This window comes from Lupinus angustifolius, chromosome LG04 (genome assembly GCF_001865875.1).
Source record: "Lupinus angustifolius cultivar Tanjil chromosome LG04, LupAngTanjil_v1.0, whole genome shotgun sequence".
NCBI classification, from domain to species: Eukaryota; Viridiplantae; Streptophyta; class Magnoliopsida; order Fabales; family Fabaceae; genus Lupinus; species Lupinus angustifolius.
In genome coordinates this window covers 25,876,966-25,900,177 of record NC_032012.1, presented here as the reverse complement: position 1 = coordinate 25,900,177, position 23,212 = coordinate 25,876,966, and the positions used below count along the sequence as shown (strand labels likewise).

The 23,212-nt window shown below is 31.2% G+C and overlaps 2 protein-coding genes across 8 annotated transcripts; one reads left to right on the top strand and one right to left on the bottom strand.

Moving 5' to 3' along the window:
• LOC109346651 lies at window positions 384–3,293 on the bottom strand. 2 transcript variants are annotated; one of them, XM_019586336.1, is made up of 3 exons: window positions 3,205–3,293; window positions 2,531–2,645; window positions 384–975 (listed from the first exon to the last, which is right to left on the bottom strand). In XM_019586336.1, the coding sequence occupies exons 2-3, from the start codon at window positions 2,631–2,633 to the stop codon at window positions 590–592; spliced, it is 489 nt and encodes a 162-aa protein (XP_019441881.1). In that variant the 5' UTR covers window positions 2,634–2,645; window positions 3,205–3,293; the 3' UTR covers window positions 384–589. The 2 variants fall into 2 exon arrangements, with proteins under 2 accessions (XP_019441881.1, XP_019441880.1); XM_019586335.1 differs by having other exon boundaries at window positions 3,126–3,292.
• Window positions 11,787–16,674, top strand: LOC109346650 (type I inositol polyphosphate 5-phosphatase 4-like). 6 transcript variants are annotated; one of them, XM_019586334.1, is made up of 14 exons: window positions 11,787–12,021; window positions 12,529–12,583; window positions 12,679–12,766; window positions 13,157–13,225; window positions 13,413–13,500; window positions 13,609–13,713; window positions 13,800–14,421; window positions 14,502–14,695; window positions 14,814–14,922; window positions 15,014–15,162; window positions 15,243–15,542; window positions 15,952–16,025; window positions 16,180–16,238; window positions 16,350–16,674. In XM_019586334.1, the coding sequence occupies exons 2-11, from the start codon at window positions 12,554–12,556 to the stop codon at window positions 15,463–15,465; spliced, it is 1,677 nt and encodes a 558-aa protein (XP_019441879.1). In that variant the 5' UTR covers window positions 11,787–12,021; window positions 12,529–12,553; the 3' UTR covers window positions 15,466–15,542; window positions 15,952–16,025; window positions 16,180–16,238; window positions 16,350–16,674. The 6 variants fall into 6 exon arrangements, with proteins under 6 accessions (XP_019441879.1, XP_019441875.1, XP_019441878.1 ...); XM_019586330.1 differs by having other exon boundaries at window positions 16,104–16,238; XM_019586333.1 differs by lacking the exon at window positions 15,952–16,025 and having other exon boundaries at window positions 16,104–16,238.

Below are 23,212 nucleotides of genomic sequence, written 5' to 3'. Positions count from 1 at the left end.
GTGTCACACTCCCAGAATGACTTATACTTTTCCCAAATGAAATAACTTGACCACTTTAGCTTATGTTTTTTTGTTACATAAGACATAAGAGGTGTGGAATGGATCTTCTTATGTGAGTGATTTGTAACATGAAGAGAGGCACAAAGAACCCAAATATGGCCCCTCAAATCTTAACATGGTCCTCTATATCTATACCAGTGAGATTCCATTTGAAGTAACTTTGACCAGTACAAATTTAGCTGCAAGTTTATTAGCCATCATCTTAATTAATTTCGTTATAAGTGCGATTTGATTGCCAGCATTTTTTTGAACTGGACTTTACAAGTTACAATTATAACAACCACAATAAAAGCATCACAAATTTTGTATCTGTTTTGCATATTATCTTAATTTAGTTATTCTCAGCCATTCAGTCCTTTGTCAACTAAGCTAGTTCTAATTGAACTGAGGCTACAGTACATTATCCCAAATTCATGTCTTCAAGGTTTATACTACCAGAAACCAGGATTACAATAAAATCTTTTCAGTTCAATCTAACCACACCAAATAGCACTTTTCTACAAGATGAAGGGAATTGTAGCCTCACATATTAAGCATCAAAACCAGAATAGACACCACTCTCCCTCAACATCCTCTTCTCTTCTTCAACATAATTTTTCCCTCTGCTTGCCTGACCAATGTCTCTTTTCCTCTTCTCCTTCTGAGAGAAGGAAACATTCTTCTTTTCATTCCTAGTTTGAGCCGTTGGCAGCTCCTCTCCGAGGGAAATAGCCTCTCTAGTTTTCTGTCGTTGCTCATATGATTCTTCAATTTTCTTGTCTACACGCTTTTCCTTTCCAGTGGACCAGGACCAATCCTTTGTGTCATCTCCTTCCTTCGGCGGAGGTACCTTTAAGACCGAAGGTCCACCTTTATATCCATATTGCTTCAGAGCATCGAAGTCAATTGCAGCACTTTTCTGCTTTCCAGATTTGCCTGTCACATAAAGTTCATAAAAAATACTGAAGAAAAATCATACAGCAATAAAAATAGTGAGAACATTTTCAAGATGTCAAACTTCAAGAGCAAAACATTATAAAGTTATCATGATATGGATTTCAGAAGCTAAGAACTTTCATGCACAAATACTAAGTCACCAAATATGACTAATTCGTGATAATATGTTGGGAGTGGAGGCTTAAATATCCCGTTATTTGATAAAATATCTATTCTACATATTACACAAACTACCACTAGAATTACGGTGAAGAAGAGGAGTATTATCATGCATAATTTGTTGTATACTCAAAATAGTCAATCCTTTTATGCATGTATAGAAATCAGATCAACTCTTCTGATTTAGGCTATCATTCTGTAATACATCTTTGAAAAACTTCATCTATAAGAAGCTGTAAAGCGATCATGATCATAACTATCACAACTAACCAAAGCTGAGGATGGGTTTAATCCTCAACAACTGCATCTATATCAGTAATCATTAACCATCATAACAAGGAGATACAAAGAATTTGTTCTCAAATTGGGCACCATCAAATTGTGCCACTTCTCTTCCATAATATTATCTCTCAATTATCTTTCTGCTTTACACATTAATTATCTTCTATGAGAAACTAACCACAAAATGATATCGGGGAATTGCTCCATGAATAAAGTGGTCTGTAAATGTGATTTTATTGAGTGATGATTTTACCAATGTAAAAGTGAAGTCCATTTTATCCTTCTTTATAGTTCAAAAATATTTACATTAACACCAGAAGGAACCACCTATAATAAAGTTTCATAGCTAGGATGAGCATTGAGCCATTGACCAACATTAAGCATGAAGAAAACATCTTAACAACATGAGAAACGATCTCAATGCTATATTTTGGGAGATATTTATTAAATGATCCCACAGCACAAAACACAAAAGGCAGGACATAATCACAATAAGCACCAATGCACATTCATTTTTTCATATTAAAATGATTGATTTTAGGTAGGGAAAGAAGAATAGATAATGTCAACTCGTGCAGAGAATTGCTTGAGTTATCTGCATTGCCCATAGTGATATTTATACGAAGGAATAAATAAAAGGTCGATTTACTAGAGAATTGAACTACTTCCTAGGTAGGCTAGATGCATTTAACATGTGATAAATGTGACGCATGTGTTTATTCTAACAGTTCAAGGAACAAGGATAGTCCCTGGACTCTAGTTAGTAAATCTCAAAGGATACTGTGCAGAATGCTGGCAAAGGAAAAGGATTCATTGTTCAGGGAGAATAAACTAACAAGGAAAAACAGATACCAAATTTCCCAAAATATTACTCTCCATCCCGAAACCCCATGATCTCGAATTGAGATTTATTTATTTGTCACTGCACCTATCATTCACTCCTGGATTTATAGTTGAGTTATCAACAAAAATTTCGCAAAATTTACTACAATAACTAAGCTTTGAAATTTGAATTCAATCAGACTTCATTATATATGCCCGAAACTTATAAACATTAGTATTAGATTTCACAATGGTGTTGTGGATAAAATACCTTTTGAGTTTTTCTCACCAATTCCACCTTCATGTTCAGAGTCTGAATGTGATGATGACTCACTAGATGAGTCATCATCATTCCATGGCATAGTCCTCTTCATGGTATGAAAATCCTGTAACATATAATCGACCAATCGAAATTAAACTAAATCTCCAAAAGTGAGAGAAACAGGGTCAATCACCAAGAATACCAATAATGCTAGTCTTTAAGCAAACAACATGTAATACAGGGAAAGGTTCCATGATCAAATATCACTCATGAATATTAATTTATGTTGTGCACAAAAGCATAACTTAGCTCATAAATCACAAATCATATATATAACTAATATAAGAATCAAACAAATAATTAAAGTTGGCAACTAAGAGTGAACAATCTAACCTGAACATATATAAAAAACTGAGACATAAATTATAAGAATAAAAAAATCATCAATTGTTATAAAGTGAGGTATCCATGTCAAACCCTAAAACACAGAAATCAATGAAATTTATAGAAACTGAACAAGAACAGAGAATTGAACTTGCAGAGTCACTAGCAATAGAGAAATAAATAGTGGTGAATTTTGAAAAAGAAAGCATAAAAGGCATACAATGAAATTTTTGGAGAAATAAAAATGAAATCTGAGGAGTATGAAGAAGCTCAAAGAGAGAAAGCATTAGCAGGGAAACCTATCACGCGCGGTTCAGTTTGGTTCGGCTCAGTTCGGTTCGTTTTCTGCGAACTGCTACTCACAATCACAACCCAACACCAGATTTTTAGACATTTCTCGATCGCTAATTTACAACTCACGAATAGTTATCAAAAGATTTGAATTTCTCCATTTTTATTTGATTTCATTTATTATTATTATTTTAAATAACCCAATTTATTGTTTTCTTAAAGTTAAAATGCAATGTTTTCTTTATATCAATTGAAGGAAAATAATACAATCGCAGTCAAAAAATAGGGAAAATAAAACAATAAACAAGTGAACAAATCACACACGAAAGAAATGCAATTAATTATCGCTTACATCATTATTCTTTGGTACAACAAACCTACAAATTAAAAAAATATATTTATAAGTGAGCCATAGTTTTATTCTGTTTCCCACGGGAAATTCGTAAAATCTAAAAACACTGTTTTGTCGAAGATAATTTCTCAAACCAAACAAATCCAAATTTGTCAAGACTTTTAGTCATTCGGCCCACCACGAATTTTTAAAAAAATGAATTTGGTTAGTCACTTTGATGGATAAAGTTAATTATGGGCTTTGACGAGAGACGAATAGACCCTCATGAGCCATGACAAAGGAAATTAAAGAATATGTGGTAGCAAAGATTATCAACTCTATCCACTAAATCGTTAAGGTTGAAACTCGAAAGTTTAATTATTGTGAGCGATATTTGTTAAGATTGATAGTTATGAACCTCGAACGAGATTAGTTCCTTATCTAAAAAGATGAGCATTGGTAATACGGAAAAAAAAGATTATCAACCATATTATAATAATATGAGTCTAATATTTTTGTAATGTCAATGTAAATATTTATGCACACTCATACATCATTAATCATTCATTTCTATTACTTTTTTCTCTTCTAAATGGTGGAAGATATAGTGATAATATATATAACTCACACAGTGTCAATCAATATAGATTTTCTTCTCTTATAATATTATGCATATCCAAAATCATCAATGGTCCTTCACATTGAACAAGCTGACCCTAGATCTATATTAACATCCCTCTTGTTTAAAAATTAATATAGCACATGTACCAATTTCAAGTTATAATACAAACTAGTATTCAGTCTACTTGTGATATTACAAAATCGATATGTTACATCCAGTACTTTAAATTGTATTGTTGTATCCAATGTATTCATGATGGTATCATAACCACAACCAATCTTCTCTTTCACAATATTTGTCAGAATATTTGTCAGAATATCTATGCAATTAAGTTGTGATTGGACCGGGAAAGAGATGTTAGTTCTAAATAACATGGGTTAGTCATCACACAAGCACTATGATAAATTGTTAGGAAATTTGGAGTCTATATATACTAGACCAATCATGTATGGAGTTGATACTTGATTTCATATTAAGTTAGGGATTTGACCACAACAAATTATCAACCTTAAATTGTAAGGGACCAGTGAGTGTTGTTGGGCGCAGATTTACGTGGATAGTGTAGTTTGACTATACTATCACACGTTTGGTATATGTTTCAAAATATTTACGGAAGTAGTGTATTTTTAGGGAAGTCGTGGATGGTATTCACGACTTCGGGGGAAAGTCGTGGATGAGATCCACGATGGGAACCTAGAGGTCCATGGTTCAACACCCACCTATTGCTTTTTATTTTTAATTTTTTTTATAACTTTGACATATATTATTTTTACAAAGACTATGATACATTATGCTTAAATTGCATTATATTCATTACTGAATTTTGTACATTTTTATTTTATATTGTTTTAAACAATTAGGTAATGTATAAAATTTGGTAGTGAATATAATGCAATATACTCATAATGTATTCTAGGTTCCCATAAAATCCTAGAACCACTAGGCTACATAGATATTTTGTTATTAATATACAATGGAAGTCGTGTTTATGGTACACGACTCCCAAAATTGTCTAAAAATATACTACTTCCGTAAATATTTTGAAACATATACCAAACGTGTGATAGTGTAGTTTGACTACACTATCCACGTAAATTTTCGGTTGTTGGGTCCTAAAACAGTGACATTTGAGGATGGAAAAAAGGACACCCTGAAGCTGGTTTTTCCAACTTATGCCTTGTGAGGAAATAAAATATTTTTATAACTAAAGATATCAGAAAGCTTGATGTTTTGCGATTTGAAATTATGAATTAACCTTCTACCTTTTCTAATTTATACTAATGACCACAGAATATTGCCAACTACCAAGTTCTTATGTGTTGTATAAAAAATATATGTAGTGGCTAAGGTAGATATATATCATCATATCTAATAATTTTATAATTGTTGTTATCATTCCGTAACAAAAAAACATGGCTCGGACATGATTGTCTCCAGTGCGAGGATACATGTGGGAAACCAAAAATAAAAACACTGTTGATGTAGCCACAATGCAGTTATAAAGTGACTTCAAAAACTATAATTTAGAACTAAAAAAGGAAATGACTTAGAAAGAAATAAAAATATGGCAAGTTATATATGAATCAAAATGTTATATTCTCTTATACCATAAGATGAGAAAATAATTGGTGTCACAATGATATATGACTATATCTGATATATATGACATTAGTTTGAAAAGTGGCAGGAAGATACACAATGGTCATAGGGTTGATGATTAAATGAAGATGAAAACAGTGATTAAAGCTCAGAAAATGATATATGAAAGACAGTGACAAGATGTTTTGCCTTGTTGCTAGTTCAAAAGACTCACAACAATGCACTTAGAAGTTTGAGCGAAAACGGTCTCATTTTCTACAATATATACCGTGAACAGTATCACATCAAATTTAGCTTTTCACTTTAATTATTCCACCAATAATTATCGAGAGGTTTAGGTCAACTGAATTATTTATTTATTTATCCTTTGGCATTGTTTTCATAAATAGTGCATGCCATTTTCGTAGCTTAATTTGGCACTAGCCCACCTAATGCTCCACTTGTCCTTAACATTAAGCTCACAAACCATATGATCACATTGACTAAGGATCATATTAGTTTGAAAAGTACTATAAAAAATAAAGATAACAATAATATGGTAATATACTTTTATTATTTTATATATAATGTAATAACAATTTTATCAATGAAAACATAAGTAAAATAAGTATTTGTTTCTCAATTAATGAAAAGAATATTGTTTTGATCACATTATTTAAACAAGGGTCTTGTTTCTCGTCTCTAGCCAATCAACTTCATCCAACTAATATAAAAAAGTTAATTAGTATTTTTAGAATTTTTTTTTTAATTAATTGACACTACTTCACCTAATTCTTCTATAAAGTTTTCTCTTTTAAGTTGTTTCCAGCAGGCAATACTAAAATTATCCTTTACTCCCTCTCCTTTAAATAATTAATGAAGTATAATTAATAAAAACCTTTAAAAAGGTTATTTGACTTTAAATAAAAAATTTATATAAAAATTAGCATGAACCTTATATTATTAAAGGTTATGAATAAAATTAAATTATAAAAAACAATGTTATTAATACGATACCGGTCATCAAACTAGTTAGGGTACTGGTATAGTGATATAGCAGTTCAACCGGTGGTTCACTAATTAAACAATATACTGACGAAATTAGATATATTTATAAAATATATTAACAAATTAATGTTGAAAAATCAATAAAAAATTAATATTTTTTATTTTCATTAAAAATTAATTTAAAATAAAACTGGTCAATATAACCGGTTTTGATCGATATGATTACATGACCGGTATAATTATTATATTGTATCAGTATTGGGACTGGTTTACCGGTTGAACCAACCGGTATGAAACATTTTTAACAACACTCATAAAAAAAATAAGATAAAGAGGCTCACGTATTAGTGGCATCCATGTTTTATGGTCAGAAATTGACAAATGATGAGATGTGTGCTAAATATAGTGTCCTATGATATGAATATAACTCAATATTTGTTGTCTTCTAACCTCTTTCCATTATACATAAATCTACAAGTCTTGAGCCTTGAGAAGCGACATTAGTTTGTGGTCGTTCAAGGAAATAAATTCCATGATTGAGCATATTCTCCATCTTTTGATCGTCCAATAAAAGAAACACAATATATAATGGACTATAGCTAGAGAAAGACTAATATTTTTTTAGTTAACTAGAGAAATTAAGCTTCTTCGTCTTCTTTTTAATATTCTCATGTTCTTTTCCAATATACATAAATATATATTTTATTACCCAAGTCCTTTGAATTGGTTTATAACTTCATATCATCATTACTATTTATGCTTATGTTTTGTAGTGTAGAGAAATACATACATATGTATATAAGTTTAGTTGAGAAATTGAAATCCTGATGAATGTATACATCACCAACCACAGGTGTACAACAGGCCAGAGGCTTATACCTATCTTTTTGCCAAATTAGAAGAAAGTGACAAGGGGATAAAAAAATTATTATCACTTATTGTCGAAGTGAATAAAACACTTTTTTAAGAACTTAAGTGTCTCATTAACAAATTTGAAATTTGTGAATAAAACACTTAATCACTTAACTATATTTTTAAGGGAATGGAGTATCTCCTCCTACCAGTGAAATCATGACATGTGTTATGTTTCATCATTTTCTATAAAAATATTTTTAAAAATAAATAAAATAGCACACATGTCACATTTTTACTGGCTAGATGAGATAAGTTATCTCCCTGATATACATTATTCTCTATTTTAATTATAATTAAACTTAAGTACCTTTTTAGTTAAATAAAAAAAATGGGGTGTGATGTATACAAAATCTCTAGCCTCTCCATTATGTGGACTAGGTTGGTTCCTCATTCCCCATTTACCACCTATGTTAAGAACAAAGATCACTTAATTCATGTCTCATTAGTTACTCGAGACTAATCATGTATTGCTACATAAATAAAATAAAAATAACATTTTTTATATTACTTGTTAAAATTTAATTGTTTCAGATAAGAAATGAGAATAACTCTGAGAACATGTAATTTTTATAACATATAAATTCAATATATATTAACTTTATATTTTTTAACCGATAATAATAAAATGGTACATGGAATCCCGTTCTGTATACCCCTCACATTCCTTCAACTATAAGGATAAAAGACAGTTCCCTCCATGATTCTGTTGTTAAGGGGTTCAAATCTCTCCTGAGGAGTGGGCATTTCATTTGGAAGCATGTGTTTAGATTAGAGAGGCAAATTCAGTTGTACATGTTCTCTTCCAACTATGGCTACTTATTAGATAGTTAATTTTGTCTTTTTTATGCACCTCCTAATTTTATAAAGAGAAGTAGTTTGTTGTTTTGCTTTCGGTAATTGGGTTTTAGCCTGTTCTAGTAATTAAATAGTATAGATGAATGTGTGCTGTGATTTATTGTATAAACTTAATTTGGTGAGAAAAAAATGAGTCTTTTTTCTAGGCCAACAACTAGCTTAGGTCATGGTATGTTGATAATGGTGCATTCTTGAATTTTTTATATACGAGCATCTTTGTTAGAGAACAACAACTTCATTCTTATTTTGACTAGATAAGGAGGAGTAGGGATCTATTGTCCTACAAATTGTACCACCACATGTACCATTAAATATAATTGGTCAACAAAATAATTAATTATTAATTTTTTAACTTAAAAATATTTATTCAACTAACCATAGGTTGATGATATATTTAATAGTACAAGTTATGGATAGTAGATGTGCTACCGTAAAGAAGAGTTTAACTGAGGAGTGATGGAAGATAAGTAACGTGCACATAGTATATTTTATTGAAAGGTACTCATTCTCATATCCTGAATGCAAATATCATACATAATATGCATTTTACTGATTTTACTTTTGCTGCATGTTATGTTGCTTTAATGTCATGATTTATGTAAACCAGTTACCGTAGTTGGATTGTTACTTCTTTCAGGTATCTTTTCTTTTACTTATACTGTGTTGATGCGTATGTATTATGCAGTGGCATTGTAAATATCATTACTGGAAATGTATATTTGGGTGAATATCTCTATTTTTAACTTTGATATGGTTTTGATGAAGATATTAACATTATCAAAAAGAAGAAAATGAAGAATACTTAAGACAATAAAGATTCAAGCTTTAAGATATTTAAGATTTTTTACTCTAAGTCTAAATAGGTACTTCTATCCTATGCTCTTGAATATATAATAGTAGTATTGCTCGAAATACTTTAAAAGAAATTTGAAACACTTCAAGTTTAAATAAAACAATTTTCAAAATACTGTGTAACAAGTTAGTGAAATTTGAGTAACAATTTACATGAGTGAGAAATCTCTATTACTGAACTTTGAGTAACAGATTACTCAGTTTCAACGTTCTCGAGTAATCAATTACTCTAATATGAGTAACCGATTACTCTAAGTGAATTTTAAATTCACTGTTGGACATAATATTTGGGTAACTGATTACTCAATGTTGTAACCGGTTACTGAGAGTTGTTGCATCAGATTTTCAAATTCAAAGTGAATGGGTTTCAACCAAAAAACATGGTTTCATTCCAATAAATTCCTACCATTTCAAAGAGGTATTTTGGCTGTTTGGAAAGCCTTTACAAAGCATTGAAACTCATATTGAAGACACAACTCTCACACGATTCTAAAAAATTCTCTCACTACTTTTCTGCAATTTTGCACTCAGTTCTTAAACTTTCAAAAGAGAATTTTTTTGAGTTATTTGAAGTAATTGTTTCAAAGTTTTACAAATCTATTGACCAAAATTACTTAGTATACAAGAGAGTTATTGGATTGCAAGTGACATTATATTTCATACTTGTAAAGACAATCCAAACCACTGTTATAATTCTTCATTCATCGAAAATGCTTTCTTTCACGAAGTGTGATAAGAAATGAGATAAAGTTACTTGGAAATCTGTTTTCCAATGTGATAAGTATTAGTGTGTGTAAGGTACATAGAAATCTCGGGGTGAGATATTGTGTTGCAAGAGTACTGGACGTGAGATTCGGTGGACAGGAAGGTGAACCAGTATAAAATTCTGGTGTACTCTCTTCTCCCTTTATCTCTTCAGTTATTTACTTGCTATTTTCTGCAAATTGTTTTTGCTGCTCTTAACTCTTCATATTGCAGAAAAATGACCATATTTTTAAGTCAACTAATTCACCATTCTTAATTGCAATCTCAATCTTAAAATTTGAATTATGGTACAGTTGAATATCTTGTCTCCATTAGAATTATTGCTTTGATGTAGAAAAAACCTCAGAACTGATTTTACTTATTTTAGTTTTCTTATCTTATTTTAGTTTTCTTATCTTTAAGATAAACCTTTAATTAGATTTGTATGTTACTTCAAGAAAAGCATAATGTAGCTTACGTGTATTAAGTTACGAGTAAATCTTTAAATTTCAAATGGAAATTTATCTTGAAAACAATTTCTTATATCGAAGTTTCTTTTCAAACATTTGTTGTGCAACTAAGTTTCAAACTTACTTTGATTCTCAAAAAGTTATTTTATTTTATTTAATAAAATGTCTGAGTTAGAAAAGGAATGTGTTACACCTTAGTCATATACCATAATAATAGAAATATAAAATAATATTAAGATTTAGTTTTGGTATGTGTATAAATATTTGAAGATTAGTGCTTATCAAACTCAATACTTTATAGATCAAACGATGGTAGACTATGATCAGAATTTGTTTCGATGATCCTGACCAACTTCCATAAAACTCCATTACTTAGAAATAACATAATTCATAGAGTCACATATGCAGTTTCTTTATTGCTAAATAAATCAAAATAATATAATCCTAATATGTTTATCTTGAAATTGCGTTCAAATAAAAAAACATTTATCAAATCAAGCTACCCATGTTACATAAATATTGTGAATTCTCAAACTTGTAAACTATAATCACTTACATAATTGTTAAAACTATCTTGACAGTGATTTAAAATCAACTCTAATATATAACTTTTATACAAAAAAATGTTAACAAATATCCTCAACACACTATCATATTATTTTAGTAAAAACTTCATAGTTTTTGATTACTTAACAAATTGACATTAATTCGTAATAATCTGATTTGTAATAACCACAACTGACAATGAAAGTCACTTATCAAAATTTGTTGTAATCCAAGTCGACTTACATAAAACCTCATTACTTATAAATATTATAATTTATGACAGTTATATATACACTCTCTTTATCATCCACAGATAAATGAATCAAAACAATATACTGATTATAATATATTGATCTTGAAATAACATCCAAATAAAAAACATTTATCTAATCAAGCTACCCATGTTACACAAACATTGTAAATATCTCAAACTATAATATCTTACATTATTGTTAAAATCATCTTCAAAGTGGTATAAAGTCAACTACAATATATAATTTTTATACCAAAACAGCTAACAAATATCCTAAACACACTAATTATACATTTTTAGTAAAAAACATTATAGTTGTTGATTACTTAAACAATATTATATGTAATGACACTTATATCTATTTATTTGATAAATCGAAAAATAATAATTTTCTCTCCATCCTGACTCATAGTTTTAGAGTGTGTCCGGACACACTGTTTTGTGTGAGAGTGGATGACCAATATAAACCACTGTCTCTCTCTCTCACTCACTATCTCAAAGTCCTAAGCTTTAGTGACTCTCCCTTGGATTTGGGGTAATAAGCCTCGAGAGAGACCAAAGCTTGTATCTACTTTATGAGTTTATTCTCTTCTCTCCCTTCAAAGTTCCATGCTTTACATAGCTCTGTAATAACCTCAATAACACTACCAGGTTTTGCAACACTCTCTCTCTATAACTTGTACATTGTCTTCCTAAAATCTCAAAATCACTTCTTTCCTTAGATTTTTCCATGTTATCATAACTCACAAGTTGAAGTAAAAGTGGAAAGCACAACCATGTTAGTGTTTATAAATTGGGTTTTGCTCTCTTATCTTAATTGTTTCCCACACATTGCTTAACAAAACAAACAGAGAATTAGCTTGCCCCACCTTGGTTAATGCAATTACCAAGTTTTCAACCCACATGTTAATGTCTTTTACCCCATATTTTCTGGGTATGAAACTTTGAATAGAATAGAGGCACATATAAAACAAGAGGAGAAAACCATGTTCTTAGGGCCCTCAGATTTTAATCTTATCTTAGCCTAGTAGATTTTCCCTCTTGTTGAAGTTGAACCCCACCAAGTTCACTTAAGAAGGAGTACATATAATTATATATTTATATAATTATATCATTCTTAGTCATAACTCATCACAATTGTTTGTGTTGTTAATGCAGAAAGCTATATGAAGTTGTACCAACAATGAGAGATGACAACTCAATGAAAAGCAAGGTTTGGAAAATGCCTGCTAAAGTGCTACCTCTTCTGCAAATTCCATTTGCATTAATTTGTGTTCTGACATTGCTTAATTTTTGTTGTTGTTGAAGCTTTCATGGACCAAAACTTTGGTAAAAAAATGGTTCAATATCAAGACCAAAGCTGAAGACTTTCAGGCAGATGATGTGATTCTCTCAGGTGATTGGTTAATTTTCTCATGATTTCATGTAATTTAGCCATCTGGGTTTGGGAATCTGAGATTTCATGTCAAAAACTCAAAACAAAATTAGATTTCTCTTGCTGTTAATTCTCCAAATTTTCTCCAAAAAAAATTCTGAACCATGGGTACTTGCAATCTTGCATTAGTCCTTTTTCTTATTCTCCAGTTTGGTTTATTTTTGTATAGCAATTTTTGTTTTGTTTCAATGGGTATGCAACTTGCAACTCAAGATCTAAAGTTTGTTCTTTTCCTCCTTCTATGGTTTCTACATTTTTTATTTTTTTTCGGGTGCTGTTTGATTGTGTGGGATGATAAATTTAACAGTAGAAAAAGCACAGCTTTATTAACTTTATGGATTTCTTTTTCAGATGTTGATGAAGAGTGGAGGAGCAACTATTCAAAGAAGGAAGAGTGCACTATAAAGAAAAGTAAAACAGGTTAGTACACATACACCTTGGTATTTCATAGGACCACACTATTCCTAAACCCCACCTATAGATAAAGATACTGTAGGTAATACAGCTACAGTTTCATAATTCTTTTGTTGCCTTTTCCCCCTTTTCTTTTCATCATTCTTTTGTCTCCCACTAATGTCTCATACATAATCACCATTTTAATGCAAAGAGAGAGCAAAGAGAAGGCATTCAGACAGAATGCGGCGGGGTAATATTGAACTCGATGCAGCTCAGGTTTCAGATGTGAATAACTACGGGTATGCATGTTGCTGTGAATTGTACTTAACTATTGTGACTTACTATTGCAATAAAATTTAAAAGACATGCTATTCTATTTAGTTATTCATTTAGTTCTGTGTATACAGAATCTTCGTCGCAACTTGGAATGTAGGTGGTAAATCACCTCCAAGTTATTTGAGTCTAGAGGATTGGCTTCACACCTCTCCTCCTGCTGATATCTATGTTCTTGGGTAAATTATTGATTATGTACTGTGTCCTCTAATTTCACGATCTAAAAGTTTAGAGACTGAAATATTTTGCCTTTCATTGCACTTAGTTTTCAAGAAATTGTACCTCTGAATGCTGGTAATGTTTTGGGAACAGAAGACAATGGCCCTGCTAGAAAATGGTTATCTCTTATTAGGAAGACCTTAAACAGTCTTCCTGGAACAAATGGCGAATGCCATAATACTTCACCGGTTCTTAATCCTATTATAGAGTTAGACGGTGATGTTGAGGGACCAATGAGGCAGAAGACATCCTCTTTCTTCCATCGGAGGTCCTTCCAATCCTTGAGTCGTAGTATGAGAATGGACGACAATGACATGCCAATGTCACAAGCATGCCTTGATCGCCGGCTCAGTGTATGTGATAGAATGATACTTGGTCACAGGCCAAGTGACTATGACCCTAATTATAGATGGGGTTCATCTGATGATGAAAACGAACCTGGTGATTCTCCAGTTACAACCCAATTTTCGCCGATGTCATATAGAGGTTGTTTCTCAGTGGAGGATAGAGATAGGCAGACAGGGCAGTCAAGATACCGTTTGGTTGCTAGTAAGCAAATGGTTGGGATATTCCTAACAGTTTGGGTGAAAAGTCATATGAAAGATGATGTTCACAACTTGAAAGTATCTTGTGTTGGCAGAGGATTGATGGGATATCTTGGAAATAAGGTAAACTTGATAAATTTCTTTCAAGAGCAAAGTTTTAATGAACGAAGGAGAAGGCAATCACATTCTTTTCTGTTTACCAGGGTTCAATATCGATTAGCATGTCTTTGCATCAAACAAGTTTTTGCTTCATATGTAGTCATTTGACCTCTGGACAAAAAGAGGGCGATGAACTAAGGAGAAACTCAGATGTAATGGAAATTCTCAAAAAGACTAGGTTTCCTCGGGTTCATGACACGGGTGACCAGAGTTCACCCCAAACAATCTTAGAACATGAGTAAGTCCTCTTTTCCTAGAATCTTTGTTCTGCATTTGATTCTCGATGATTGTGAATGCAAATAAAATTCAATCGTAATCCTAACTTGTCATGACCTGAACTTTTGCTTTAATTGTAGTCGAATTATTTGGCTGGGGGATTTAAATTATCGGATAGCCCTTTCTTACCGTGTAGCAAAAGCTCTTGTTGAGATGCATAACTGGAAGGTTTTATTACAGAATGACCAGGCATGATACATTGTCCCTTATAACTAAACCTTTCCTCAGATTAATTATAATATCATTATCAACTTGACCATTTTGTACCTTTATCTTTCAGCTGCATATAGAGCGGAGAGAGGGTCGTGTCTTTGAAGGATGGAATGAAGGGAGAATATATTTCCCTCCCACATACAAGTATTCAAACAATTCCGACAGATATACGGGCGATGAAAGACACACAAAACAAAAGAGAAGAACCCCCGCATGGTAATTTTTTTGGTTCCTGTATATAAACTTATCAACAGAATTGCCCTGGGTCATTACAATTGAAATCTTTGTTCATGAAGGTGTGATCGCATATTGTGGTATGGAAATGGCCTCTACCAATTATCTTATCTTCGTGGGGAATCAAGATTCTCTGATCATAGACCAGTTTGTAGCGTATTCCTGGCAGAGGTTGAGTCTATCAGCCATGGCCGAAATAAAAACTGCTCTAGTTCAAGAATTGAAGTAGAAGAATTGTTGCCGAACTCACATGGTTATGATTACACTGATTTCAATTTCTTTTGATGGATTCTGTATTACTTATTCTGCCTGATCAACGTGACTAATTGTGGCAACTGAAGTAGCAACATATAACATACAAGGTAATCCATCTCAACATCGAAATTAGTTCATTATTTTCTGTCATGCTCAGAAGTCATTTAGTTTTACCAAATTAAAAAATAAACATAAAACTCTGCTTTGCTATTGTGTCTCCTACATTTTAATAGTTCAGTGAAGACCAAATACAGTTTCCTCATTCACTCCTCTTCATAACATTTTCGCAAAACCAAGTTTTATCGAATTGATAATACAATCTACTCGTTTCATAATTCTAGTGGCTAGTTGAGTCAGTATGCATAAGCTCATGCAATTTTTAGTAGTTAACAGATTTCTTTTGACAGTACATTAATACAATTGACTGTTTACCTACTACCTTCCTAATAAAGTTGTTAGTTGGGATCTCATGCAAGTCTTATTCTAACCTATGGCTTTGGTCCCCCCATGTTTTAGGTGGGGATTGCTCTGAGGAATGCTAGCCCCAATCGTGACGAAGACATTCGGTTACTCTCAACAGTCCCAAAGAAGTTTGTTCTTTGCCTTATCTCCTTTTATTTACTTCGTAATTTTTCTCTCAGAACCTCCTACATACCTCTTTGTTGCAGCTGCAGCTAGAGTTTGTTATTGCCAAAAAAACTACTGACACGGTTGATTTGCGGCGGCTCGCAATTTTTTTGGCAGACTAATGGCTTTCCGGATCAATGCATATAGACTATAGCTTCTCAATTCTCATGGATAAGGTAATGCAATTGTTATTTACTCATGTTACAACTTAGTTAAGGATAATAAAGAGTAACCATAACACAAAATACAAGGCTTAACTACCTTATTCATTCTTTGGTCTTTTACAGAAACATAAAAAGAATTACAGATATGATGGTTACTCATTGCTTGTGTTAGAAAAGAGATGTGCAAGTTCTGATGGTTATGGAGCTTCTTTCTTGTAGCAGCTAATGATTTCACTGAGAGCCATTAAAGCTAATGAATAAATTTAGTGGCTTTTGTATTCTTATTTTTTGATCAACATGTTGTTCTGTTTTTCTGAATAAGATAAAAGTTGCAACCAAAAGTAAAGAAGGAAATAAATACATACAACCAAGTAACATTGCTTTATTAGCTTTTACCTGTGACACATTATTTGTATCCATTTCTAAATTCTTTTTTTTTTCTTCTACCCTTTTACTTTCATTCTGATTCGGGTATGATTCTTTGGGCAACATAAATAGCTTTTTCAGTCAATGTATACTGTAAAAATGTGTTAAATTCAGCCATGCTTTAATAAAGTTTCAATTGGCACTCCCTTTTGGCATTGATAGGTTTTAGAATATTTCATGTTAGAATTTGGAAAAGTAACCTATTAAAGAATGATATGATTGTTATGGATATGCAATGGAAAGAAAGGTACATGCCAAAGTGTGCTGCTCATCCATTAAGTTGATCCTTTGAGGGAATAAATTTTCAGACCTATAATAATGACACATTTAAGTTTTCATATACTCAAATCTAAAAATGTGGACCATCAATAATGCAACTTCTCTATCATGATCATCAATAATGTGTAATATCTATGTACCGACAGTTTATGAATTTGATGTATTGTTATTGCATCATTCAGCATTCATAAAATGGTCACGAATTTGTTCATACTATAATCCGACTATGTTTGCAAAGCAATCATGGTCAAAATGATCATGAATTTGATTAACCATGCATGTCTCTTTTTTGTTTTTCGATATAAACTTCCAATACTTTGAGTGACATATATCTGTGGTACAGTGAATGTTATTCCATTTTTAGTCATCACAGCATTATAGGAGACTACATATAAGACATGTTGCATGCTTCTTCTTTTTATTTCAATGGTAACAGTTTGCTTTTGCATGTTAAATAATTTTCAAATTGTGTCACATGCAACCTATTATACAGTATACTCCTTTGTTTGGTGGCTACACAATTTCTATTCAGTGTGGTTGCAAATTATTTGTTTTGGGACAGAAGTGGATGACACGTTTGATTGTGCAAATTAACTATAAGTGTCTACACTTTAATATATCCAAATCTCAGAGTAAGCAACATTCAAAACCCTTCACAAGCTCAAGATTTGAGAAGGGTTTTCATAAAAGATAAATAAATGAAATAAATAGTAAGTGAAATAAATGATGGGAGAAAAAAAGAGAAATCATAAATAACTATTAAGTTTAACCCATTTAAATGTAAGAAAATGAATAACTAAAATTGAGTATAACTAGTATAACTTAACTTGATATATATATATATATATATATATTATAGCTTAGTGCAACAATTATTATTACATAAGTTACATTAGTACATTGATGATAATTCCATATAGTATGACAGTTAAGTTTATTATTGTACATCTATATAGTAGAAAACAACTTTTTATATTTTTTGGGAAAAAATTTATGTCATCACAATGTAAGAGTTTTATTCATTAATGGTTTATTATCTATAATTTGTTTTAAATTATAATTGACTACTTAAAAAATAAATAAATAATGTTAAAAATATAATAAAGATATATAAAATTTATACGTATAGTATATTGATATTACATTCTAAAAGTAATCCTTTCTTAGTACACTTTAATAACAGAGGAAATAATTGTTTAATGGAGCATTGCATAGTTTTTTTAAAGGGAATGTAGTATCTCCTTATATAAGGAAATAAATTATTTCCTCTGAAATGACATGTGTTATGTTTTATCATTTTTTATAAAAATATTTTTAAAAATAGACAAAATAATACATATATCACATTTTAACTGATTAGAAAAGATAAATTATCTTATGATATAATGAGATACATTATTCTTTTTTTAAAAAGGATACAGTAATAATAATGAAAATATGAAAGTCAATGAGCTGTGTTTGTGCCAGTGTCAGTGTCAAATCCTATGAGTCTGTTTATCATTGTCAAATAAGCGTATCAAAACTCAAAAGTAAATGAGCAAACAAAGAGGGACGACCTTCAAAAAATAAAAATAATAGGGATATTGTCTAACATTAATATGTTAATAGTAGTGATGATATATATGTTACAATATTGATTAAATAATATATATTTCATTTTTAAATTGATTATTAATAATCAAATAATTATGATACATGATACTTTTGAGGTGTAGAATTTTTTTTAGTTAAATATATTATTTTAATAATGTAAATTAGTTTCGTTATTTATTAAACAAAAGAACTCTATTAAAAATTGAATACACCGCCTTTAATATATCAAATATATTTTTAAAATTAATTTTTATTTTTTAAATGCATTAGTTAATATTATTTAAGATTTGCTATTATTGAACTCTTTTTAAAAATTTAATGAGAGCAAAATAAATTAATAGTGGTTGGAGCATTTGGGTGTAATTACGAAGAATATTGTACAAGGATCTGCTATCCCAAACCTTGTTCAGACCAATCATATTATATCATGTCAGTTAAAAAAATTAAATATTCATAACTTTATCAATTTTGCTTCATTATAATTGGTCGAGGACGTGATTAAGGACATAGTTGGGGACAACAGATCCTCATTCAAGAATATCACGAGACAAAATTTCAAGTGGGGAGAGGGATTATGAGACACTGGTGTCTGTCCAGTGAGACATACAAACTGCTTTTGAAGGGCATAACAGAGTTATCCCACTAATATATTTTTCCGTTTACTTTCTTAATTTTTTTTTCACACTTGTGTCAAATTTAATATTGGTTTTTCTTACTCCATTAATTAGTGAAACCTATTACATGGAGATGTTGATTATTATAAAAAAAAAACATGATCGGTAAGAGTCATTAAAGCATGTGCTTTGGACTTTTTGTATAAGTTCTTACATTTATATATTTGATGCTTTTATTTTTTTTTAAAATCCGTCAACCGTTGACCAAGTAAAATAATACAATTTCTCATATTTCCAAACGTCTCTCTTTACAAATAATAATTTCAAACTTTAATATATTGTTAGGCTGTAGCAGAGTAAAATCATCATGTTTAATAGTATTATCAATTGGACAAATAAACATGTTTAAAAAATTTTGGGCACTACAAGCTTCATTGCATGTGCATTTCACACGTACGAGAAAAGTCTTCAAATTTTCATGAATTTACATATATTGATGTGTTTCATATAAATGATGAATGAAAAATGTTAAAGTAAGCTTTATGGGCCAATAATAAATGAATCACGTGAATGGTGTCCTAGAATTCTTCCACCAAATTAAGGTTGTTTCCAAATTAATGATCATTGCTTGTACAAACAAAAATTCCAATTTCGAACCAAATTGGAGGATGAAGTAGGAGTTTTGATGTAAGTAATTAAATTGTTCACCTACTTGATTTGTTTCCTCCATCTTCTGTCTCAATCTTGGGCCTACTAATGTGTCTACCAAATGAGCAATGGACCCTTAATCTGGCTCATGTTGCTGCTTTATTCATGCATCAATTCACATTTAAGCACAAGCCAAAAATAAGAAAAGAATTCAAAAGAGAAAACCTTGCTGGACAGTACATTACTAAAGCATCCATCCATACCCTTTATGCTTTTTAATGTCAATGATAAATGTGTATAAATATACACTCTTATGCATTGTTACATCTCTCACTTTTATTGGTTATACCTAATGCATGCGAGGGTTAAGTATGTGAACTTTTTTGGAGTGACCACTTATTCATCATAAAAAAATTGACAAGTGCTTCCCAATTACCACAAAAGAGAGGTGCATCTGCAATAATTTTGAATTGCATTTGCATTGGAGTTGATATAGGACAGTGTATGGCAATGATGAAATGGACCTAGCTTTAGGATTATGTGCCAAATGTTGGCTTTCACACTCAGACATGATCCCTTCAAGTACTATATGTTTGGTTTTTCTCAACCAAGTATTTGGTTCAAATCTTGTTATAGACAAAATCTTTATTGAAATAGTTAGTGTTACTGGGTATTGTATGTATATTGTCAACTTGCATAGAATGTCTCCATAGGAAGACATTTATGACTAGAAAAAAACGTTGGCTTATTTCTAGCATCATGATTATTGGTATCCTTATCATCTATTCGCTATAAGAATGAGTTTGAGAAAAAGTAATTAATGAGTAAGGGCTCACAAGTTCTATTTAGAGTGTAATACACGGATAATGATTTATATACAGTCTTATTTTTATTATTTTTATTTTAGGGTCAATAATAATAACATATAAATAATGTATATTACGATGATAGTGTAAGAATATACTACAATGTATATCATTTTTTTCTCTTTGTTTAACATAGTGACATGTATAATTGAATTTTGATTGGTTTGATATTAGTCCAACTCCCAAGTTCACCAACCTTACGTCATAACAGACATTGGTTATGATGATGACTATGATACTTCAATTTCATATCATATATTTAAGTCTTTAGGTGAACATATATTGAAAGATCATGAAGGTAAATGCTGAAAATAATATATCTGTTTATATCGTAAGCCTACATACATTTATTTTTTATAGAGTCGTTTAAGTATGAGTCTCTTGTACTGAGTTACTTTTTTTTTTTTTAGGCAGACTCATTTTGCAGATAGAATTCTGATATTCTGACAGAATTGATGCACGCTTGGAAGTTGCACATGTAAAGGGCTATAGCTATGATAAAAGCTTATTGGCTCTGGAAGGCGTCAAATTAATAAACCACTGAGCAAACACTTCCACACGGCAATGTCATCATCTTTGGTCATGGTCATTGGCCAACAAGTATTATTTGGTTTTGATATGAGATTTTGAAAATTTAAGTGGTTTAAAAATGCATGTTTTTCATGAATATATTGTCTTAGTGATAGATTCAAAAAGAATTAAATGATTATATAAATTTCATATAAGTCGAAGTAAGACGATTAGACTGAGTATATGGAGTGTAAGATTAGCAAGATGTGGACAAACCCCTAGTGTAAAGGGTAAAGGTTGAGATGATTCATATCACAAATCACTAAATTAGGTAACTTGGGCTCATCTAATAAGATGATGAGGAAATCAATAGAGACGCGGGACATAGGATTCAAGCGGGTTTGATAAAATGAGAGAGTGCTTCAAGTCTCACATGTGATAAAAAGATATCACTCAAGCTTAAGGGGTAATTTTATCTCACTGTCATAAGAATCTGCAATGTTATCTGAGATTGAAATATCAACGAGAGAATAATCTTAATATATAAGGGGTTGAGAATATTGTGTTGGACTAGTGAATACAAAAGATAATTTGAATTGAATGCATGATGATAAAGTGACGATTTAGTTGGGTTGAACATGTGTACATGAAGATCTACAAAAGCCTTTATAAGAAGAGTAAATCAAACGAAGATTAGTCTAATTTACAGAGGAAGAGAGAATCAAAGAAAAACGATAGACAAAACATATGATAGAGTTGTTGTTGGTTATTTTGGTTGGGCTGTACATGTTCCAAGTAGTAAGTAGCATCAAAATAGAAATGGGTATGTATGATAAGCAAGGGAATGAGAAATTAACGAGATATGTATGTTTAGGGTCTAGCATACGCAAACTAGGCCTAGCTAGACATTCACCATAAAAGGGGGTAATGATGTGTATATGACAGATATGAAGAGAATGTTATGGTCTTGATTAAGCGTATATATAATGTAAACAGTGATGTCACAATAAGACCTGAATTCTGAACTTTTCTTTCTCATTGTTTACTTGTTGAACAAGGTGACAGTGGTCACAATTAATATGAAGTTAATGACTTTGAATATTCACCATACAATAGGTCACTCTATATATGAATGCAAGGTAAACCAATTCATTTTCCTTAATTAATGTTGCAGTGAAGAGTGCAACACTTTTCTCTGCGTTGAATTGCTGAGTCATGTACTATGTACTAGTATAATACTATCGACCAAGTCCTTGGTTTGCTTCTTTGTTTGTTTTTGTGCCTTCTCTTCTGTTGTTAGTTGATAATCATTACTCAGAATTGAAAAGTCACAATGCTCTGTGAAAATGTTCCTGCTATAAATAATGACTACGTCACGGGCTATTTCAATCAATTGAAGGCTGTGAAAATGAGATTGGAGTGGGATATATGGATATCCATTCCTCTAGGTCAAATGCACGTATCTATTAAAAATATCAATGCATGGTTAAAGCCATGCTGGGGAAAAGGAACAAATGTGTTGATATAGTAGTGTCAGCCCTGCTAGGAAAAATGAATGAATGTGTTGATATAGTAGTGTAAGCCCTGCTAGGGAAAAGGAACGAATGTGTTGATATAATAGTGTAAGACCTGCTACATTCTCATGATGGCTAAAAGTTCAAGGGTTCGATTCCTGAGAGCGACATTTATTGGAAGGATAGTCACACTTCCAAAAGGTATTAGTTCTTCATATGTGAGAAAAATGAGAAAATGAGAAAAATTGGAAAAGGAGATAGTGAGAAAAGATTGAAAGACATTTTCAATAATTTGAGAATATTCACTTCATATCTGGTAAGTTAACCAATTAAAATGACTCTAATCTATATGCATCTATTTGTAATGATAACCCTCCAGCCTTTATACCCCTAAGTTAAAGAAATATATACCATTTATGAAAAATATTTAAAAAAAGTACTTTGGGTATGCCTTCTACTTTGTAATACAGAAATGAGGTGTTGGCAAAAGGAAAAAAGAACTTAATATCAAACTCATGATATGAAACTCCAGAATC

Excerpts from the sequence above, each read along its gene's own strand:
- LOC109346650 (XM_019586333.1), top strand. The coding sequence starts at position 12,554 with ATGAGAGATGACAACTCAATGAAAAGCAAG. Across the intron at positions 13,501-13,608 it reads TCAGATGTGAATAACTACGG|AATCTTCGTCGCAACTTGGA; the intron begins GTATGCATGTTG and ends CTGTGTATACAG. Across the intron at positions 13,714-13,799 it reads GCTGATATCTATGTTCTTGG|TTTTCAAGAAATTGTACCTC; the intron begins GTAAATTATTGA and ends CATTGCACTTAG.
- LOC109346651 (XM_019586336.1), bottom strand. The coding sequence starts at position 2,633 with ATGAAGAGGACTATGCCATGGAATGATGATGACTCATCTAGTGAGTCA. Across the intron at positions 976-2,530 it reads TGGTGAGAAAAACTCAAAAG|GCAAATCTGGAAAGCAGAAA; the intron begins GTATTTTATCCA and ends TTTATGTGACAG.